A 22,956-nucleotide genomic window follows, 5' to 3' on the forward strand; every position below is an offset into this window, starting at 1 on the left:
GATGAAACTAATTGACTTCAGTTAGTTAGATTGCTTCCTTCTATTTCACAGTTACATTTGGAGTATTGCGGACTTCGAGACATTTATCCATCCCTACAATACGCCAATTTTACTGCACTTAACGTCCTTGATCTTTCCAACAATGATTTTGTTCAAGCTAAGTTACCAAACTGGATTTTCAATTTCAGTTCTGGTATATCAGCTATTTTCCTCTCAAAAAATTCATTGCAAGGCAACTTCCTCAAACATTTCCACACTTTCAAAGCCTTGATTCCTTATTTTTGAATGACAACGATCTCAATGGATCCATTCCAAATTGGATGGGTCAAGTTGAGAAACTAAAAAATCTATATCTTCCTAGAAATTCGTTTTCAGGTCCTTTTTCTACAGGTTTAAAACTTTGTCATCTTTGACTTGTTTATCACTTGAATCAAATTCTTTTACTGGAAATATTTCTGAAAATTTTTTTCACTCCTTTTCAAACCTAGAATATTTAGCTTTTGGCTCACAATTATTGTTGTTCGACTTTGATCCTCAATGGATTCCTCCTTTTTCAACTCCAAACTTTGATCTTGGACGCTGTGAGACCCAAACTTCCTTCATGGATATATAGACAGGACTCGTTGCCACTTTTAAATATTTTAAACTCAAGAATCCCATTAGAACAAAGTGAAAAGTTCTGGAAATTTATTTCTGATCAAGTTGAGTATCTTGTTTTGCAAAATAGTTCCATCCATGGCAGTATTTCGAATGTGTTATTTCATTCTAAAGTATTCGTGCTAAGTAGCAATAATTTCAGAAGTAATGTGCCTCGAATATCCCCAAATGTCACTCTTTTGGATTTATCGTATAACTCTTTGTCTGGATCTATTTCTCATTTCTTAGGTCGCAAGACAAAAGAAAAAAATAATTTGAAATATTTGGATCTCTCTCATAATCTATTATCAGGAGAGATTCCAAATTGTTGGATTCATTGGAAATCATTGGAATATATTAACTTGGAAGGCCATAATTTTAGAGGCCAAATTCCCTACTCAATAAGTATTTTGTCTAACCAAGTTTCATTTAGTTTATTCAATAATAGATTATATATCTAGAGAAGTTCCTGTTTCATTAAAAATTTGTGAAAAGCTTCGAATTCTTAATTTAGGTGAAAATAAGTTTTCAGGAGATATATCAAGTTGGGTGGGACAAAATATAATTGCGTTCCAATTACGATCCAACCTATTTAGTGGTAATATCTCCACTACGATGTGCAAGCTTGATTTTCTCAAGATATTGGATCTTTCAAATAACAAATTATCAGGGCCAATTCCAAGTTGTTGTGGAGTCAGTCTATTCGCTTTGAAAAATGTGGAGTCAGTCTTTGTGGAGTCAGTCTATCTGCATTTAGAAATGTGAGGAAACTATGCAGTTTTAGCACTTTTACGCTTCCAAATTTGCTCTATATATCCCCATATGTCAGATTTCCAATATGCAAACTAAAATTTCTCAAATCTATCTGAAAGTTTGTTTTGGATTGAAAATTTTAAATCTAAAACATGAATTTTTAATACTATATTCAAATCCTTTTGTTTTTTTATTATTATTATTATGTATAGCCATGTGTGTGATGAGAAGGACAAAAACACATTAATCATGATCAAACATGGAGTTATTGATCCCTCCAGAGTACTTTTTTATGGTCCATTAGAAAAAAAGATTGTTGCCAATCGAGAGGAGTCCATTGTGACAACACTACTGGCAAAGTCACGGGGCTCAGTCTTACTTGTCCTCAAATTTATCCTATTTATGGTAATGATGTTAACAAACTGCATTGCCTTACAGGTGAACTCAACATCTCTTCTTTGTTTGAGCTTCAATTTCTAAGTTTTTTTGGAGTTGGGCAACAATGACTTCAGCATCATCCATTATCATAGTCAGGGTGGAAACTCTTCCAACAACCTCCACCACCTTGATTTGTCAGATAATGGCAATCTTAAAGCTGATCATATGCTTCATTGGATTTCTAATCTTTCCTTTCTGCAGTATCAGGACCTCACTGGAATTAATCTTCAAGATGAAACTAATTGGCTTCAGTTAGTTAAATTGCTTCCTTCTATTTCAAAGTTATATTTAGAGTATTGCAGACTTCGAGACATTTATCCATCCCTGCAATACGCCAATTTTACTGCACTTAACGTCCTTGATCTTTCCAACAATGATTTTGTTCAAGCTAAGTTACCAAACTGGATTTTCAATTTCAGTTCTGGTATATCAGCTATTTTCCTCTCAAAAAATTCATTGCAAGGCAACTTTCTCAAACATTTTCACACTTTCAAAGCCTTGATTCCATATTTTTGGATGACAATGATCTCAATGGATCCATTCCAAATTGGATGGGTCAACTTGAGAAACTAAAAAATCTGTATCTTCCTAGAAATTCGTTTTCAGATCCTTTTCCTACAAGTTTTGAACTTTGTCATCTTTGACTTGTTTATCACTTGAATCAAATTCTTTTACTGGAAATATTTTTGAAAATTTTTTTCACTCCTTTTCAAACCAAGAATATTTAGCTTTAGGCTCACAATCATTATTGTTTGACTTTGATCCTCAATGAATTCCTCCTTCTCAACTCCAAACTTTGATCGTGGACGCTGTGAGGCCCAAACTTCCTTCATGAATATATGGACAGGACTCGCTGCCACTTTTAAACATTTTGAACTCAAGAATCCTACTAGAACCAAGTGAAAAGTTCTGAAAATTTATTTCTGATCAATTTGAATATCTTGTTTTGCAAAATAGTTCAATCAATGGTAGTTTTTCGAATGTGTTATTTCATTTTAAAGTATTCGTGCTAAGTAGCAATAATTTCAGAGGTAATGTGCCTCGAATATCCCCAAATGTCACTCTTTTGGATTTATCTTACAACTCTTTGTCTGGATCTATTTCTCATTTCTTATGTCACAAGACAAAAGAAAAAATAATTTGAAATATTTGGATCTCTCCCATAATCTATTATAAGTAGAGATTCCAAATTGTTGGACTCATTGGAAATCATCGGAATATATTAACTTGGAAGGCAATAAATTTAGAGGCCAAATTCCCTACTCAATAAGTATTTTATCTAACCTAGTTTCATTTAGTCTATTCAATAATAGATTATCTGGAGTAGTGTCTGTTTCATTAAAAATTTGTGAAAAGTTATGAATTCTTAATTTAGATGAAAATAAGTTTTTAGGAGCTATATCATATTGGGTAGGACAAAATATAATTGCGCTCCAATTACGATCCAACCTATTTAGTGGTAATATCCCCACTACAATATGCAAGCTTGATTTTATCAAGATATTGGATCTTTCAAATAAAAAATTATCAGGGCCAATTCCAAGTTGTTGTGGAGTCAGTCTATTCGTTTCTAGAAATGTGGAGTCAGTCTTTGTGAAGTCAGTCTATCTGCGTTTAGAAATGTGGAGTAACTCTACAGTTTAGCACTTTTACGCTTCCAAATTTGCTATATATATCCCCATATGTAAGATTTTCAATATGCAATCTAAAACTTCTCAAATTTATCGTATTCATGGTAATCATGTTAACAAACTGCATTGCCTAACAGGTGAGCTCAACATCTCTTCTTTGTTTGAGCTTCAATTTTTAAGTTTTTTGGAGTTGGGCAATAATGATTTCAGCATCATCCATTATCATGGTCAGGTTAAAAACTCTTCCAACAACCTCCACCACCTTGATTTGTCAGATAATGGCAATCTTAAAGCTGATCATATGCTTCATTGGATTTCTAATCTTTTCTTTCTGCAGTATCAGGACCTCACTGGCATTAATCTTCAAGATGAAACTAATTGGCTTCAGTTAGTTAGATTGCTTCCTTCTATTTCACAGTTACATTTGGAGTATTGCGGACTTCAAGACATTTATCCATCCCTACAATACGCCAATTTTACTGCACTTAACGTCCTTGATCTTTCCAACAATGATTTTGTTCAAGCTAAGTTACCAAACTGGATTTTCAATTTCAGTTCTGGTATATCAGCTATTTTCCTCTCAAAAAATTCATTGCAAGGCAACTTCCTCAAACATTTCCACACTTTCAAAGCCTTGATTCCTTATTTTTGGATGACAACGATCTCAATGGATCAATTCCAAATTGGATGGGTCAAGTTGAGAAACTAAAAAATCTGTATCTTCCTAGAAATTCGTTTTCAGGTCCTGTTCCAACAGTTTTAAAACTTTGTCATCTTTGACTTGTTTATCACTTGTATCAAATTCTTTTACTGGAAATATTTCTGAAAATTTTTTCACTCATTTTCAAACCTAGAATATTTAGCTTTTGGCTCATAATTATTGTTGTTCGTCTTTGATCCTCAATGGATTCCTCCTTTTTTAACTCCAAACTTTGATCTTGGACGCTGTGAGACCCAAACTTCCTTCATGGATACATAGACATGACTTGCTGCCACTTTTAAACATTTTGAACTCAAGAATCCCATTAGAACAAAGTGAAAAGTTCTAGAAATTTATTTATGATCAAGTTGAGTGTCTTGTTTTGCAAAATATTTCAATCAATGGCAGTTTTTCGAATGTGTTATTTCATTCTAAAGTATTCGTGCTAAGTAGCAATAATTTCAGAGGTAATGTGCCTCGAATATCCCCAAATGTCACTCTTTTGGATTTATCCTATAACTCTTTGTCTGGATCCATTTCTCATTTCTTATGTCGCAAGACAAAAGAAAAAAATAATTTGAAATATTTGAATCTCTCCTATAATCTATTATAAGTAGAGATTCCAAATTGTTGGATTCATTGGAAATCATTGGAATATATTAACTTGGAAGGCAATAATTTTAGAGGCCAAATTTCCTACTCAATAAGTATTTTGTCCAACCTAGTTTCATTTAGTCTATTCAATAATAGATTATCTGGAGTAGTGTCTGTTTCATTAAAAATTTGTGAAAATTTATGAATTCTTAATTTAGATGAAAATAAGTTTTTAGGAGCTATATCATATTGGGTAGGACAAAATATAATTGCGCTCCAATTACGATCCAACCTATTTAGTGGTAATATCCCCACTACAATATGCAAGCTTGATTTTATCAAGATATTGGATCTTTCAAATAAAAAATTATCAGGGCCAATTCCAAGTTGTTGTGGAGTCAGTCTTTGTGAAGTCAGTCTATCCGCGTTTAGAAATGTGGAGTAACTCTACAGTTTAGCACTTTTACGCTTCCAAATTTGCTATATATATCCCCATATGTAAGATTTTCAATATGCAATCTAAAACTTCTCAAATTTATCGTATTCATGGTAATCATGTTAACAAACTGCATTGCCTAACAGGTGAGCTCAACATCTCTTCTTTGTTTGAGCTTCAATTTCTAAGTTTTTTGGAGTTGGGCAATAATGATTTCAGCATCATCCATTATCATGGTCAGGGTAAAAACTCTTCCAACAACCTCCACCACCTTGATTTGTCAGATAATGGCAATCTTAAAGCTGATCATATGCTTCATTGTATTTCTAATCTTTCTTTTCTGCAGTATCAGGACCTCACTGGCATTAATCTTCAAGATGAAACTAATTGGCTTCAGTTAGTTAGATTGCTTCCTTCTATTTCACAGTTACATTTGGAGTATTGCGAACTTCGAGACATTTATCCATCCCTACAATATGCCAATTTTACTGCACTTAACGTCCTTAATCTTTCCAACAATGATTTTGTTCAAGCTAACTTACCAAAATGGATTTTCAATTTCAGTTCTGGTATATCAGCTATTTTCCTCTCAAAAAATTCATTGCAAGGCAACTTCCTCAAATATTTCCACACTTTCAAAGCCTTGATTCCTTATTTTTGGATGACAATGATCTCAATGGATCCATTCCAAATTGGATGGGTCAACTTGGGAAACTAAAAAATTTGTATCTTCCTAGAAATTTATTTTCATGTCCTTTTCTTACAGGTTTAAAACTTTGTCATCTTTGATTTGTTTATCACTTGAATCAAATTCTTTTACTGGAAATATTTCTGAAAATTTTTTTCACTCCTTTTCAAACCTAGAATATTTAGCTTTTGGATCACAATTATTATTGTTTGACTTTGATCCTCAATGGATTTCTCCTTCTCAACTCCAAACTTTGATCTTGGACACTGTGAGGACCAAACTTCCTTCATGGATATATAGACAAGACTCGCTGCGACTTTTAAACATTTTGAACTCAAGAATCCTGCTAGAACCAAGTGAAAAGTTCTGAAAATTTATTTCTGATCAATTTTAATATCTTGTTTTGCAAAATAGTTCAATCATTAGAAGTATTTCGAATGTGTTATTTCATTCTAAAGTATTCGTGCTAAGTAGCAATAATTTCAGAGGTAATGTGCCTCGAATATCCCCAAATGTCACTCTTTTGGATTTATCCTACAACTCTTTGTTTGGATCTATTTCTCATTTCTTATATCGCAAAACAAAAGAAAAAATTAATTTGAAATATTTGGACCTCTCCCATAATCTATTATAAGTAGAGATTCCAAATTGTTGGACTCATTGAAAATCATCTGAATATATTAACTTGGAAGGCAATAATTTTAGAGGCCAAATTCCCTACTCAATAAGTATTTTGTCAAACCTAGTTTCATTTAGTCTATTCAATAATAGATTATCTGGAGTAGTGTCTGTTTCATTAAAAATTTGTGAAAAGTTTCGAATTCTTAATTTAGGTGAAAATAAGTTTTTAGGAGCTATATCAAATTGGGTAGGACAAAATATAATTGCGCTCCAATTACGATCCAACCTATTTTGTGGTAATATCCCCACTACAATATACAAGTTGGATTTTCTCAAGATATTGGATCTTTCAAATAAAAAATTATCAGGGCCAATTCCAAGTTGTTGTGGAGTCAGTCTATTCTCTTCTAGAAATGTGGAGTTAGTCTTTGTGGAGTTAGTCTATCCGCGTTTAGAAATGTGGAGTAACTATGCAGTTTAGCACTTTTACGCTTCCAAATTTGCTATATGTATCCCCATATGTAAGATTTCCAATATGCAATCTAAAATTTCTCAAATTTATCGTATTCATGGTAATGATGTTAACAAACCGCATTGCCTAACAGGTGAGCTCAACATCTCTTCTTTGTTTGAGCTTCAATTTCTAAGTTTTTTGGAGTTGGGCAACAATGATTTCAGCATCATCCATTATCATGGTCAGGGTAAAAACTCTTCCAACAACATCCACCACCTTGATTTGTCAGATAATGGCAATCTTAAACCTGATCATATGCTTCATTGGATTTCTAATCTTTCATTTCTGTAGTATCAGGACCTCACTGGCATTAATCTTCAAGATGAAACTAATTGGCTTCAGTTAGTTAGATTGCTTCCTTCTATTTCAGGGTTACATTTTGAGTATTGCGGACTTCAAGACATTTATCCATCCCTACAATACGCCAATTTTACTGCACTTAACGTCCTTGATCTTTCCAACAATGATTTTGTTCAAGCTAAGTTACCAAACTGGATTTTCAATTTCAGTTCTGGTATATCAGCTATTTTCCTCTCAAAAAATTTATTGCAAGGCAACTTCCTCAAACATTTCCACACTTTCAAAGCCTTGATTCCTTATTTTTGGATGACAACGATCTCAACGGATCCATTCCAAATTGGATGGGTCAAGTTGAGAAACTAAAAAATCTGTATCTTCCTAGAAATTTGTTTTCAGGTCCTGTTCCTACGGTTTTAAAAGTTTGTCATCTTTGACTTGTTTATCACTTGTATCAAATTCTTTTACTGGAAATATTTCTGAAAATTTTTTCACTCATTTTCAAACCTAGAATATTTAGCTTTTGGCTCACAATTATTGTTTTTCGACTTTGATCCTCAATGGATTCCTCCTTTTTCAACTCCAAACTTTGATCTTGGACGCTGTGAGACCCAAACTTCCTTCATGGATACATAGACAGGACTTACTGCCACTTTTAAACATTTTGAACTCAAGAATCCCATTAGAACAAAGTGAAAAGTTTTGGAAATTTATTTCTGATCAAGTTGAGTATCTTGTTTTGCAAAATAGTTCAATCAATGGCAGTATTTCGAATGTGTTATTTCATTCTAAAGTATTCGTGCTAAGTAGCAATAATTTCAGAGGTAATGTGCCTCGAATATCCCCAAATGTCACTCTTTTGGATTTATCCTATAACTCTTTGTCTGGATCCATTTCTCATTTCTTATGTCGCAAGACAAAAGAAAAAAATAATTTGAAATATTTGGATCTCTCTCATAATCTATTATCAGGAGAGATTCCAAATTGTTGGATTCATTGGAAATCATTGGAATATATTAACTTGGAAGGCAATAATTTTAGAGGCCAAATTCCCTACTCAAATTATGTCGCAAGACAAAAGAAAAAAATAATTTGAAATATTTGGATCTCTCTCATAATCTATTATCAGGAGAGATTCCAAATTCTTGGATTCATTGGAAATCATTGGAATATATTAACTTGGAAGGCCATAATTTTAGAGGCCAAATTCCCTACTCAATAAGTATTTTGTCTAACCTAGTTTCATTTAGTCTATTCAATAATAGATTATATATCTAGAGAAGTTCCTGTTTCATTAAAAATTTGTGAAAACCTTCCAATTCTTAATTTAGGTGAAAATAAGTTTTCAGGAGCTATATCAAGTTGGTTGGGACAAAATATAATTGCGTTCCAATTACGATCCATCCTATTTAGTGGTAATATCCCCACTACGATGTGCAAGCTAGATTTTCTCAAGATATTGAATCTTTCAAATAACAAATTATCAGGGCCAATTCCAAGTTGTTGTGGAGTCAGTCTATTCGCTTCTAGAAATGTGGAGTCAGTCTTTGTGGAGTCAGTCTATCCGCGTTTAGAAATGTCAGGTAACTATGCAGTTTTAGCACTTTTACGCTTCCAAGTTTGCTCTATATATCCCCATATGTCAGATTTCCAATATGCAAATTAAAATTTCTCAAATCTATCTGAAATTTTGTTCTGGATTGAAAATTTTAAATCTAAAACATGAATTTTTAATACTATATTCAAATCCTTTTATTTTTTTTATTATTATTATGTATAGCCATGTGTGTGATGAGAAGGACAAAAACACATTAATCATGTTCAAACATGGAGTTATTGATCCTTCCGGGATACTTTTTTTATGGTCCATTAGAAAAAAAGATTGTTGACAATGGAGAGGAGTCTATTGTGACAACACTACTGGCAAAGTCACGGGGCTCAGTCTTACTTGTCTTCAAATTTATCCTATTTATGGTAATGATGTTAACAAACTGCATTGCCTTACAAGTGAGCTCAACATCTCTTCTTTGTTTGAGCTTCAATTTCTAAGTTTTTTGGAGTTGGGCAACAATGACATCAGCATCATCCATTATCATAGTCAGGGGGAAAACTCTTCCAACAACCTCTACTACCATGATTTGTCAGATAATGGCAATCTTAAAGCTGATCATATGCTTCATTGGATTTCTAATCTTTCCTTTCTGCAGTATCAGGACCTCACTGGAATTAATCTTTAAGATGAAACTAATTGGCTTCAGTTAGTTAGATTGCTTCCTTCTATTTCAGAGTTATATTTGGAGTATTGCGGACTTCGGGACATTTATCCATCCCTGCAATACGCCAATTTTATTGCACTTAACGTCCTTGATCTTCCCAACAATGATTTTGTTCAAGCTAAGTTACCAAACTGGATTTTCAATTTCAGTTATGGTATATCAGCTATTTTCCTCTCAAAAAATTCATGGCAAGGCAACTTCCTCAAACATTTCCACACTTTCAAAGCCTTGATTCCTTATTTTTGGATGACAATGATCTCAATGGATCCATTCCAAATTGGATGGGTCAACTTGAGAAACTAAAAAATCTGTATCTTCCTAGAAATTTGTTTTCATGTCCTTTTTCTACAGGTTTAAACATTTTGAACTCAAGAATCTTGCTAGAACCAAGTGAAAAGTTCTGGAAATTTATTTCTGATCAATTTTAATATCTTGTTTTGCAAAATAGTTCAATCATTGGTAGTATTTCGAATGTGTTATTTCATTCTAAAGTATTTGTGCTAAGTAGCAATAATTTCAGAGGTAACGTGCCTCGAATATCCCCAAATGTCACTCTTTTGGATTTATCCTACAACGCTTTGTCTGGATCTATTTCCCATTTCTTATGTCGCAAGACAAAAGAAAAAAATAATTTGAGATTTTTGGATCTCTCCCATAATCTATTATAAGTAGAGATTCCAAAATGTTGGACTCATTGGAAATCATCGGAATATATTAACTTGGAAGGCAATAATTTTAGAGGCCAAATTCCCTACTCAATAAGTATTTTGTTCAACCTAGTTTCATTTAGTCTATTCAATAATAGATTATCTGGAGTAGTGTCTGTTTCATTAAAAATTTGTGAAAAGTTCCGACTTCTTAATTTAGGTGAAAATAAGTTTTTAGGAGCTATATCATATTGGGTATGACAAAATATAATTGCGCTCCAATTACGATCCAACCTATTTAGTGGTAATATCCCCACTATAATATGCAAACTTGATTTTCTCAAGATATTGGATCTTTCAAATAAAAAATTATCAGGGCCAATTCCAAGTTGTTGAGAAGTCAGTCTATTTGCGTTTAGAAATGTGGAGTAACTATGCAGTTTAGCACTTTTATGCTTCCAAATTTGCTATATATATCCCCATATGTAAGATTTTCAATATGCAATCTAAAATTTCTCAAATTTATCGTATTCATGGTAATGATGTTAACAAACTGCATTGCCTAACAGGTGAGCTCAACATCTCTTCTTTGTTTGAGCTTCAATTTCTAAGTTTTTTGGAGTTAGGCTACAATGATTTCAGCATCATCCATTATCATGGTCAGGGTAAAAACTCTTCCAACAACCTCCACTACTGTGATTTGTCAGATAATGGCAATCTTAAAGCTGATATTATGCTTCATTGGATTTCTAATCTTTCCTTTCTGCAGTATCAGAACCTCACTGGCATTAATCTTCAAGATGAAACTAATTGGCTTCAGTTAGTTAGATTGCTTCCTTCTATTTCAGAGTTACATTTGGAGTATTGCGGACTTCGAGACATTTATCCATCCTACAATACGCCAATTTTACTGCACTTAACGTCCTTGATCTTTCCAACAATGATTTTGTTCAAACTAAGTTACCAAACTGGATTTTCAATTTCAGTTCTGGTATATCAGCTATTTCCTCTCAAAAAATTCATTGCAAGGCAACTTCCTCAAACATTTCCACACTTTCAAAGCCTTGATTCCTTATTTTTGGATAACAATGATCTCAATGGATCCATTTCAAATTGGATGGGTCAACTTGAGAAACTAAAAAATTTGTATCTTCCTAGAAATTCGTTTTCAGGTCCTTTTCCTACAGGTTTAAAACTTTGTCATCTTTGACTTGTTTATCACTTGAATCAAATTCTTTTACTGGAAATATTTCTGAAAATTTTTTCACTCCTTTTCAAACCTAGAATATTTAGCTTTTGGCTCACAATTATTGTTGTTCGGCTTTGATCCTCAATGGATTCCTCCTTTTTCAACTCCAAACTTTGATCTTGGACACTGTAAGACCCAAACTTCCTTCATGGATATATAGACAGGACTCGCTGCCACTTTTAAACATTTTGAACTCAAGAATCCCATTAGAACAAAGTGAAAAGTTCTGGAAATTTATTTCTAATCAAGTTGAGTATCTTGTTTTGCAAAATAGTTCAATCAATGGCAGTATTTTGAATGTGGTATTTCATTCTAAAGTATTCGTGCTAAGTAGCTATAATTTCAGAGGTAATGTGCCTCGAATATCCCCAAATGTCACTCTTTTGGATTTATCCTATAACTCTTTGTCTCGATCCAGTTTTCATTTCTTATGTCGCAAGACAAAAGAAAAAAATAATTTGAAATATTTGGATCTCTCTCATAATCTATTATCAGGAGAGATTCCAAATTGTTGGATTCATTGGAAATCATTGGAATATATTAACTTGGAAGGCCATAATTTTAGAGGCCAAATTCCCTACTCAATAAGTATTTTGTCCAACCTAGTTTCATTTAGTCTGTTCAATAATAGATTATATATCTAGAGAAGTGCTTGTTTCATTAAAAATTTGTGAAAAGCTTCCAATTCTTAATTTAGGTGAAACTAAGTTTTCAGGAGCTATATCAAGTTGGGTGGGACAAAATATAATTGCGCTCCAATTACGATCCAACCTATTTAGTAGTAATATCCACACTACAATGTGCAAGCTTGATTTTCTCAAGATATTGGATCTTTCAAATAACAAATTATCAGGGCCAATTCCAAGTTGTTGTGGAGTCAGTCTATTCGCTTCTAGAAATATGGAGTCAGTCTTTGTGGAGTCAGTCTATCCGCGTTTAGAAATGTGGGGTAACTATGCAGTTTTAGCACTTTTACGCTTCCAAATTTGCTCTATATATCCCCCTATGTCAGATTTCCAATATGCAAACTAAAATTTCTCAAATCTATCTGAAAGTTTGTTTTGGATTGAAAATTTTAAATCTAAAACATGAATTTTTAATACTATATTCAAATCTTTTTTTTTATATTATTATGTATAGCCATGTGTGTGATGAGAAAGACAAAAACACATTAATCATGTTCAAACATGGAGTTATTGATCCCTCCGGAGTACTTTTTTTATGGTCCATTAGAAAAAAAGATTGTTGCCAATCGAGAGGAGTCCATTGTGACAACACTACTGGCAAAGTTACGGGGCTCAGTCTTACTTGTTCTCAAATTTATCCTATTTATGGTAATGATGTTTACAAACTGCATTGCCTTACAGGTGAGCTCAACATCTCTTCTTTGTTTGAGCTTCAATTTCTAAGTTTTTTGGAGTTGGACAACAATAATTTCAGCATCATCCATTATCATGGTCAGGGTGGAAACTCTTCCAACAACCTCTACTACCTTGATTTGTCAGATAATGGCAATCTTAAAGCTGATCATATGCTTCATTGGATTTCTAATCTTTCCTTTCTGCAGTATCAGGACCTCACTGGAATTAATCTTCAAGATGAAACTAATTGGCTTCAGTTAGTTAGATTGCTTCCTTCTATTTCAGAGTTATATTTGGAGTATTGCGGACTTCAGAACATTTATCCATCCCTGCAATACGCCAATTTTACGGCACTTAACGTCCTTGATCTTTCCAACAATGATTTTGTTCAAGCTAAGTTACCAAACTGGATTTTCAATTTCAGTTCTGGTATATCAGCTATTTTCCTCTCAAAAAATTCATTGCAAGGAAATTTCCTCAAACATTTCCACACTTTCAAAGCCTTGATTCCTTATTTTTGGATGACAACGATCTCAATGGATCCATTCCAAATTGGATGGGTCAAGTTGAGAAACTAAAAAATCTGTATGTTCCTAGAAATTTGTTTTCAGGTCCTGTTCCGACAATTTTAAAACTTTGTCATCTTTGACTTGTTTATCACTTGTATCAAATTCTTTTACTGGAAATATTTCTGAAAATTTTTTCACTCATTTTCAAATCTAGAATATTTAGCTTTTGGCTCACAATTATTGTTTTTCGACTTTGATCCTCAATGGATTCCTCCTTTTTCAACTCCAAACTTTGATCTTGGACGCTGTGAGACCCAAACTTCCTTCATGGATACATAGACAGGACTTACTGCCACTTTTAAACATTTTGAACTCAAGAATCCCTTTAGAACAAAGTGAAAAGTTCTGGAAATTTATTTCTGATCAAGTTGAGTATCTTGTTTTGCAAAATAGTTCAATCAATGGCAGTATTTCGAATGTGTTATTTCATTCTAAAGTATTCGTGCTAAGTAGCAATAATTTCAGAGGTAATGTGCCTCGAATATCCCCAAATGTCACTCTTTTGGATTTATCCTATAACTCTTTGTCTGGATCCATTTTTCATTTCTTATGTCGCAAGACAAAAGAAAAAAATAATTTGAAATATTTGGATATCTCTCATAATCTATTATCAGGAGAGATTCCAAATTGTTGGATTCATTGGAAATAATTGGAATATATTAACTTGAAAGGCCATAATTTTAGAGGCCAAATTCCCTACTCAATAAGTATTTTGTCCAACCTAGTTTCATTTAGTCTATTCAATAATAGATTATATATCTAGAGAAGTGCCTGTTTCATTAAAAATTTGTGAAAAGCTTCCAATTCTTAATTTAGGTGAAACTAAGTTTTCAGGAGCTATATCAAATTGGGTGGGACAAAATATAATTGCGCTCCAATTACGATCCAAGCTATTTAGTCGTAATATCCCCACTACAATGTGCAAGCTTGATTTTCTCAAGATATTTGATCTTTCAAATAACAAATTATCAAGGCCAATTTCAAGTTTTTGTGGAGTCAGTCTATTCGCTTCTAGAAATGTGGAGTCGGTCTTTGTGGAGTCAGTCTATCCGCGTCTAGAAATGTGGGGAACTATGCAGTTTTAGCACTTTTACGCTTCCAAATTTGCTCTATATATCCCCATATGTCAGATTTCCAATATGCAAACTAAAATTTCTCAAATCCATCTGAAAGTTTGTTTTGGATTGAAAATTTTAAATCTAAAACATGAATTTTTAATACTATATTCAAAACCTTTTGTTTTTTTTATTATTATTATGTATAACCATGTGTGTGATGAGAAGGACAAAAACACATTAATCATGTTCAAACATGGAGTTATTGATCCATCCGTTATGGTCCATTAGAAAAAAAGATTGTTGCCAATGGAGAGGAGTCCATTGTGACAACACTACTGGCAAAGACACGGGGCTCAGTCTTACTTGTCCTCAAATTTATCCTATTTATGGTAATGATGTTAACAAACTGCATTGCCTTACAGGTGAGCTCAACATCTCTTCTTTGTTTGAGCTTCAATTTCTAATTTTTTTGGAGTTGGGCACAATGACTTCATCATCATCCATTATCATGGTCAGGGTGAAAACTCTTCCAACAACCTCCACTACCTTGATTTGTCAGATAATGACAATGTTAAAGCTGATCATATGCTTCATTGGATTCCTAATCTTTCCTTTCTGCAGTATCAGGACCTCACTGGCATTAATCTTCAAGATGAAACTAATTGGCTTCAGTTAGTTAGATTGCTTCCTTCTATTTCAGAGTTATATGTGGAGTATTACAGACTTCGGGACATTTATCCATCCCTGCAATACGCCAATTTTACTGCATTTAACGTCCTTGATCTTTCCAACAATGATTTTGTTCAAGCTAAGTTTCCAAACTGGATTTTCAATTTCAGTTCTGGTATATCAGCTATTTTCCTCTCAAAAAATTCATTGCAAGGCAACTTCCTCAAACATTTCCACACTTTCAAAGCCTTGATTCCTTATTTTTGGATGACAATGATCTCAATGGATCCATTCCAAATTGGATGGGTCATCTTGAGAAACTAAAAAATCTGTATCTTCTGAGAAATTCGTTTTCAGGTCCTTTTCCTACAGGTTTAAAACTTTGTCATCTTTGACTTGTTTATCACTTGAATCAAATTCTTTTACTGGAAATATTTCTGAAATTTTTTTCACTCCTTTTCAGACCTAGAATATTTAGCTTTTAGCTCACAATAATTATTGTTCGACTTTGATCCTCAATGGATTTCTCCTTCTCAACTCTAAACTTTGATCTTGGACGCTGTGAGGCCCAAAATTTCTTCATGGATATATATACAGGACTAGCTGCCACTTTTAAACATTTTGAACTCAAGAATCCTACTAGAACAAAGTGAAAAGTTCTGAAAATTTATTTCTGATTAATTTAAATATCTTGTTTTGCAAAATAGTTCAATCAATGGTAGTATTTCGAATGTGTTATTTCATTCTAAAGTATACGTGCTAAGTAGCAATAATTTCAGAGGTAATGTGCCTCGAATATCCCCAAATGTCACTCTTTTGGATTTATCCTACAACTCTTTGTCTGGATCTATTTCTCATTTCTTATGTCGCAAGACAAAAGAAAAAAATAATTTGGAATATTTGGATCACTCTCATAATCTATTATAAGTAGAGATTCTAAATTGTTGAATTCATTGGAAATCATCAGAATATATTAACTTAGAAGGCAATAATTTTAGAGGCCAAATTCCCTACTCAATAAGTATTTTGTCCAACCTAGTTTCTTTTAGTCTATTCAATAATAGATTATCTGGAGAAGTGCCTGTTCAATTAAAAATTTGTGAAAAGCTTCGAATTCTTAATTTAGGTGAAAATAAGTTTTTAGGAGCTATATCAAATTGGGTGGGACAAAATATAATTGCGCTCCAATTACGATCCAACCTATTTAGTGGTAATATCCCCACTACAATATGCAAGCTAGATTTTCTCAAGATATTGGATCTTTCAAATAACAAATTATCAGGGCCAATTCCAAGTTGTTGTGGAGTCAGTCTATTCTCTTCTAGAAATGTGGAGTCAGTCTTTGTGGAGTCAGTCTATCCGCGTTTAGAAATGTGGAGTAACTATGCAGTTTTAGCACTTTTACACTTCCAAATTTGCTATATATATCCCCATATGTCAGATTTCCAATATGCAAACTAAAATTTCTCAAATCTATCTGAAAGTTTGTTTTGGATTGAAAATTTTAAATCTAAAACATGAATTTTTAATACTATATTCAAATTCTTTTGTTTTTTTTTTATTATTATTATGTATAGCCATGTGTGTGATGAGAAGGACAAAAACACATTAATCATGTTCAAACATGGAATTATTAATCCCTCTGGAGTACTTTTTTTATGGTTCATTAGAAAAAAAGATTGTTGCCAATGGAGAGGAGTCCATTGTGACAACACTACTGGCAAAGTCACGGGGCTCAGTCTTACTTGTCCTCAAATTTATCCTATTTGTGGTAATGATGTTAACAAACTGCATTGCCTTACAGGTGAGCTCAACATCTCTTCTTTGTTTGAGCTTCAATTTCTAAGTTTTTTTGGAGTTGGGCAACAATGACTTCAGCATCATCCATTATCATGGTCAGGGTGAAAACTCTTCCAACAACCTCCACCACCTTGATTTGTCAAATAAAGGCAATCTTAAAGCTGATCATATACTTCATTGGATTTCTACTCTTTCCTCTATGAAGTATCTGGACCTCACTGGCATTAATCTTCAAGAGGAAACTAATTGGCTTCAGTTAGTTACATTGCTTCCTTCTCTTTCAGAGTTATATTTGGAGTATTACGGAGTTCGGGACATTTATCCATCCCTGCAATACGCCAATTTTACTACACTTGACGTCCTTGATCTTTCCAACAATGATTTTGTTCCAGCTAAGTTACCACACTGGATTTTCAATTTCAGATCTGGTATATCAGCTATTTTCCTCTCAAAATATTCATTGCAAGGCCAACTTCCTCAAACATTTCCACACTTTCAAACCCTTGATTCCTTATTTTTTGGATGACAATGATCTCAATGGATCCATTCCGAATTGGGTGGGTCAATTTGAGAAACTAATAAACATGTATCTTCCTAGAAATTCATTTTCAGGTCCTTTTCTTAGGAGTTTAAAAAATTTGTCATCTTTGACTTGTTTATCACTTGAATCAAATTCTTCTACTGAAAATATTTCTGAAAATTTTTTCACACCTTTTCAAACCAAGAATATTTAGGTTTTGGCTCACAATCATTGTTGTTTGACTTGGATCCTCAATGGATTCCTCCTTTTCAACTCCAAACTTTGATATTGGATGCTGTGAGGCCCAAACTTCCTTCATGGATATAGAGACAGGACTTGTTGCCACTTTTAAACATTTTGAACTCAAGAATCCCATTTAAACCAAGTGAAAAGTTATGGAAATTTATTTCTGATCAAGTTGAGTATCTTGTTTTGTAAAATAGTTCAATCAATGGTAGTATTTTGAATGTGTTATTTCATTCTAAAATATTCATGCTAAGTAGCACTAATTTCAGAGGTAATGTGCCTCGAATATCCCCAAATGTCATTCTTTTGAATTTATCCTACAACTCTTTGTCTGGATCCATTTCTCATTTCTTATGTCGCAAGACAAAAAAAAAATAATTTGAAATATTTGGATCTCTCTCATAATCTATTATCAGGAGAGATTCCAAATTGTTGGATTCATTGGAAATCATCGGAATAAATTAACTTAGAAGGCAATAATTTTAGAGGCCAAATTTCCTACTCAAAAAGTATTTAGAAATGTGGAGTCAGTCTATTCGCATTTAGAAATATGTAGTCAATCTATTCGCTTCTAGAAATGTGGAGTCAGTCTTTGTGGAGTTAGTCTATCCACATTTAGAAATGTGGAGTAACTATGTAGTTCTAGCACTTTTACGCTTCCAAATTTGCTATATATATTCCCATATGTCAGATTTTCAATATGCAAACTAAAATTTCTCAAATCTATGTAAAAGTTTATTTTGGATTGAAAATTTTAAATCTAAAATATGAATTTTCAATACTATATTTAAATTCTTTTGTTTTTTTTATTTTTATTATGTAGAGCCATGTGTAATCCAAAAATCCTTCCTTGTGATGAGATTTGAGGAGGACAAAATCATATTAATTATGTTTTGGAATTCAATTTGGAAGGCATTACGATGGCCTCAGTGGAAGCTGTGTGGGCACCACCGGTGTGACGCATGAGGATCAAGACGTTTTGGTCTTCTCAGCTTAAATCTCCATGAATAACATTCCACCATCAGCTCCATGATCATCGTGATGGGACCAAGAAATCTCATTGTTCAAACTCTTATTGCTTCGGAACACCTTAACAGCCTCATCAGGATTGATACCTTTATTGAGTTCCTTGCCCTGAAAGAAATCCATTAATAGCTGTTGAACTTTGGGAATCCTAGTGCTACCTCAACCCGGACTTGGTGCTGGCTACTCTCACTCTCCCTTCTGAGCTTCCCAATTGCCCTGTTATCCTTACTGATGTCTTTGTTGTACTTCTTCTTTATCAATTTGATGAAATAATCCATGAGGCGGTGGTTGAAATCCTCTCCTCCTAAATGTATATCTCCACTTGTAGCCAAAACCTCAAACACACCATTATCAATGGTCAAGATGCTAACATCAAAAGTACCACCACCAAGATCATAGACAAGAATGTCCAAACCATATGCTATAGCAGCCGCTGTTGGTTCATTGATTATCCTTGGTGGCTTGTCTTTGTGCATCATTGAAATATGCTGAATTACGTTAATCAACCAAATTAACTAGTTAGATCCTACTCCCGTAGCCACAGCCACATTCTAATCAAAATCATTATGAAATAGTAAAGTAATAGTAACTGAGCAACTAGTACCTGGAACAGTGATGACAGCGGATTTTATCTTCTTCCCCAAGAAAGATTCAGCGGTTTCCTTCATCTTAGTTAATACTCTTCGGGGCTAAACACCTTTGACTTGGACCTGAATATAAGGCTTTCCTCAGGGTCATCAAACCTTTTCACGTTAAAAACCAAATTCAACAAACTATTAGATCTTTCTAGACAAAATCAGCTACCAAATTAATCATAACAAACAACACATATATTTATACGTAAATGTATAATGACTGATTTAGCAACTACTTCGGAAAGAAAAAAGTAATTAGAAAAATTGAATTTGACATACTTCCTCCCAATGAGGCGCTTGACATCGAAGATAGTGCGTTTAGGGTTAAGAGGAGCTTGATTCTTGGCAGCTTCTCCGATTCTTGACATAAAAGTTCACAAAAGATACCACTTTACCTGAAATCCAACCTCAATGTTGAAGATAAAAAATAATACAATAAGAAATTCAAAGATGTAGAAAAACCAACCTGCTTGGATGTCGTAGCTAACACGAGGAAGACCGGACACAAACTCGAGACGCTACAGATTCGAATATCGACAATCCCAAAACAAAGATAAAAAAAACAATGGCTAAATAACAGAGCGTGATGCAATGAAAAGTATCCCATATAAAAAGCAAAGAAAACAAATTACTGAATCGGAGCAATAAAGACATAACAACAAGGTGAAAACACTTAAAACATATCAAGAACAACAGAGTAGAGAACCAAACATCATTTATTGAAAGCATGAAAAATAAGAGACACATAATGCTTAATACTGTTCAATTCAATTTGCTTATGATGTTCTTTAAATTAGAAGTAAAAATGAAAAGGTGATTACTGTACTGTAATACTCAGGTTTCTACCAAAAAGAGACCAGAATAGATTACTAGGAAGAAAGAAAAGATATATTGTAATGTGTCATGTGTACTTTAAAAAAAGTCCGCGAATTTTAAGTTCTTTACATGATTTTTTGAATTGTCAAATAGAGAAGAAACAAAAAAAATATATTCCATTACAAAAGAGCCATATCATTCTAAATGGCAAACCCTAAATTATTATGGAACTATCCAAATTGGTGGAGGATCAATCCTATTTGCACATTGCATGCTCTTAACACATTTCTCTTCAAGATTGAAAACACCCCAATCATGTCCACCATACATGTAGTCCAAAGTCATCTCTTCCCACCTATCATCTGTGAAATAGATTGAGTTTGCTTCACACCCCAAGCAAGCTTTAGCATCCATTGATACAAATTCATTAACACCCAAGAACAGAACTTTATCATGTAAAAATCTCATCTTTTTCCATCTCTTGTCTTCAATATCAAGTTTATAAACACTAAAATACTTTGTTCTATAAGGACAAATCAATGTTTGTGTATCCTCAGATGATAAAAGATCTCCTTCTTCTATTACCAACCCGTCATCATTCACAAAATTCCCAATAAATCTTTGTCACCAGCAAGATTTCTTTTGCAGATACCACTAAGTATAAATTTCTTGAGAAATTATTTTCTAAATATGGTTTTTCCTCTTCATAATTTGCCTCCGCAGTTGGTGTTAAAAGAATCAATCTTTTAGGAATTTGCCCACAAATATTCCAAACTTCAACAGAACCATCTTGTGTCAAGGCATACAGATAGTTGTTGCTGAACACAATGTCACAATAAGATTGCTTATCATCAGAGAGCTCAACCCAAGTTGCAGAGTTGCAATAAGCAATCTTGTAGTTGGAACCATATATGATGGCAAGAATATAGCTTGAAGGAGAGGAACAACACATCAAGATTGCTTTGACTATGAAGGTTTTCCTTAAGTATTCAGCGAAGTAAGAATATGTGACGGGGTGCAAGAATGAAAGGGGAAGAGGTGGTATGTTAATGGTAGTGGAAGAAGAAGAGTTTAGAAGAAGTGGAACTCCATTCTGATCCAAAAGTATAATCCAACCATGAGAAGAACCAACACACCATTCTCCAACATGACCCTTCAATGTGTTTTTCCATTCATAAAGCTTTTTCTCTGATAAACTGAAGATGCTTCGGTCAACAGTTATAGGATCATCATCATCAATGAGGTGTGTTTGTTGAAGGCTTGGAAGAAGAGCGTAGGGAACTGAGGGAGAAGGAGAAGCCATTGATGTGTGAGTATTGTTTTTTACGCTTCTTTTTTGACACTGTTTAATTTGATGGAAGAGAACTTTGAGGATTAAGACTTTAAATAGACTAAGATATCTACATTAAAATAGGAAACTAAAATCTGATTAAATCTTAAAATATCATTAATACGATAAAATATTGTTGAAAAAGATTAAAAAAGATCCGGTTAAAAAATATGTCAATCTAAATAACCTCAACGGCCTGTCATATGTACTTAAAATTCTTTTCATACCGATCAGCAAATTCTTTTCATGCCAAATCTTAAAAAAAAAAAATTATTAAATGTAGAAAGATTTAGCGCTCAGCAGCAGCCTGTAGCATACCATCAGAGATGACTCTAGAACCAGACAAGAGTGTTCCAAGACCAATGCTGGAACAAAAACATATCTTATTGAGAAAACTAACCATATTTAATACAACAGCACAACATAGAGGAAATTTCAGTTTATAAGTAAAATTTCCAACTAACCCTGGAAAGAGGTACATGTTGTTTCCCTGGTTGCAGTGGCCAATGCGACCATTTCCTACATAAAAAAAAAAAAAACCGTTACGTAGTTAAGTTGCAGCTGTAATAAGTTGTCCCAAGAGAAAATAAAGAAAACAAAAGACACTTCTGTGATGAACTAGTTATTTAAAACGTACAGTTCAAAGGCATGGCAGAACAAAAATCAATTATAACAAGGTGAAACAAAATACAATGCTTGCTTTCCAAGAAACAAGAACTTTACTCACCTAAAAAATTAGTTAAACCTATATTAGATGCTTTCTTAGGTTATCATGGTTTGTATATTTGCAGCAACCATTAAGGAAACTTTGTGCATTAGGATATTAGATGAAGGAAGTACTATTAAACTATAAAGATTAGCTTGCGGGGAGATTGTATAGTTGTAGCATACCAAGATCCACATCCCTGAACGGACTTCCACTTGCAAAAATAATGTTGTCACCCAATATGGAGAATGCTACTTCGAGGGTGCATTCAGCTGTCAAAAGACGAAACAATTATGAACATATGTTCTCCGCTGCAATAGTACGTGATATTAAGAAAACAAGAGTTGATAAAATAGCCATACCATTCTTTGTTGGATTTGACATGGCAAATATAGCTGGTCTTGTTCTATGTTGAATCCTTGAGGGCCTCTAATATCTAAGTACAAGATATATTTTGAGAATAACCCTCCAACAGCAGATAATCCCAGAAGGACATCAGGATTCACTTGCTTGACCTGTTACCGAAGTTCAGCAAGAATGTATTAAGGAAGTAGCTCAGCAATTCTTACCATCATAAACGCAGAAAATTCAGAGAAATAAGTATTACAGGAGCATGTTGTAACTTTACATAAGGAGTCTACAAGTTAATAACTCCCATAGTAAATATTAGCATGCAATCTAACAAATATTCTGCAGTCATCATTCTTCAATTTTATGGCACCTTAACTGAACTAGGACTG

At 33.5% G+C, this 22,956-nt stretch overlaps 4 protein-coding genes and 1 long non-coding RNA gene across 6 annotated transcripts; 2 read left to right on the forward strand and 3 right to left on the reverse strand.

The window, feature by feature from the left end:
• LOC107615032 (protein BRASSINOSTEROID INSENSITIVE 1-like) lies at positions 1,252–5,906 on the forward strand. Its single transcript, XM_016317154.1, has 5 exons — positions 1,252–1,397; positions 1,902–2,251; positions 3,596–3,690; positions 3,796–4,018; positions 5,335–5,906. Exons 1-5 carry the CDS (start codon positions 1,252–1,254, stop codon positions 5,904–5,906), a joined length of 1,386 nt encoding a protein of 461 aa, XP_016172640.1.
• LOC107615031 (probably inactive leucine-rich repeat receptor-like protein kinase At2g25790) lies at positions 12,279–17,463 on the forward strand. Its single transcript, XM_016317153.1, has 6 exons — positions 12,279–12,429; positions 12,848–13,270; positions 14,891–14,979; positions 15,090–15,312; positions 16,808–16,941; positions 17,038–17,463. Exons 1-6 carry the CDS (start codon positions 12,279–12,281, stop codon positions 17,461–17,463), a joined length of 1,446 nt encoding a protein of 481 aa, XP_016172639.1.
• LOC110266553 lies at positions 18,707–19,761 on the reverse strand. 2 transcript variants are annotated; one of them, XR_002353964.1, is made up of 3 exons: positions 19,644–19,761; positions 19,334–19,472; positions 18,707–19,217 (listed from the first exon to the last, which is right to left on the reverse strand). It is a non-coding gene; the product is annotated as an uncharacterized LOC110266553 (long non-coding RNA). The 2 variants fall into 2 exon arrangements; XR_002353963.1 differs by having other exon boundaries at positions 19,334–19,727.
• On the reverse strand, positions 20,403–21,483 carry LOC107615030 (putative F-box protein At2g33200). The gene is made up of 2 exons (XM_016317152.1): positions 20,784–21,483; positions 20,403–20,665 (listed from the first exon to the last, which is right to left on the reverse strand). Exons 1-2 carry the CDS (start codon positions 21,481–21,483, stop codon positions 20,403–20,405), a joined length of 963 nt encoding a protein of 320 aa, XP_016172638.1.
• On the reverse strand, positions 21,765–22,725 carry LOC107615029 (NAD-dependent malic enzyme 62 kDa isoform, mitochondrial-like). The gene is made up of 4 exons (XM_021111463.1): positions 22,579–22,725; positions 22,402–22,488; positions 21,975–22,029; positions 21,765–21,875 (listed from the first exon to the last, which is right to left on the reverse strand). Exons 1-4 carry the CDS (start codon positions 22,598–22,600, stop codon positions 21,800–21,802), a joined length of 240 nt encoding a protein of 79 aa, XP_020967122.1. The 5' UTR covers positions 22,601–22,725; the 3' UTR covers positions 21,765–21,799.

This window comes from Arachis ipaensis, chromosome B09 (assembly GCF_000816755.2).
Source record: "Arachis ipaensis cultivar K30076 chromosome B09, Araip1.1, whole genome shotgun sequence".
Lineage (NCBI taxonomy): Eukaryota > Viridiplantae > Streptophyta > Magnoliopsida > Fabales > Fabaceae > Arachis > Arachis ipaensis.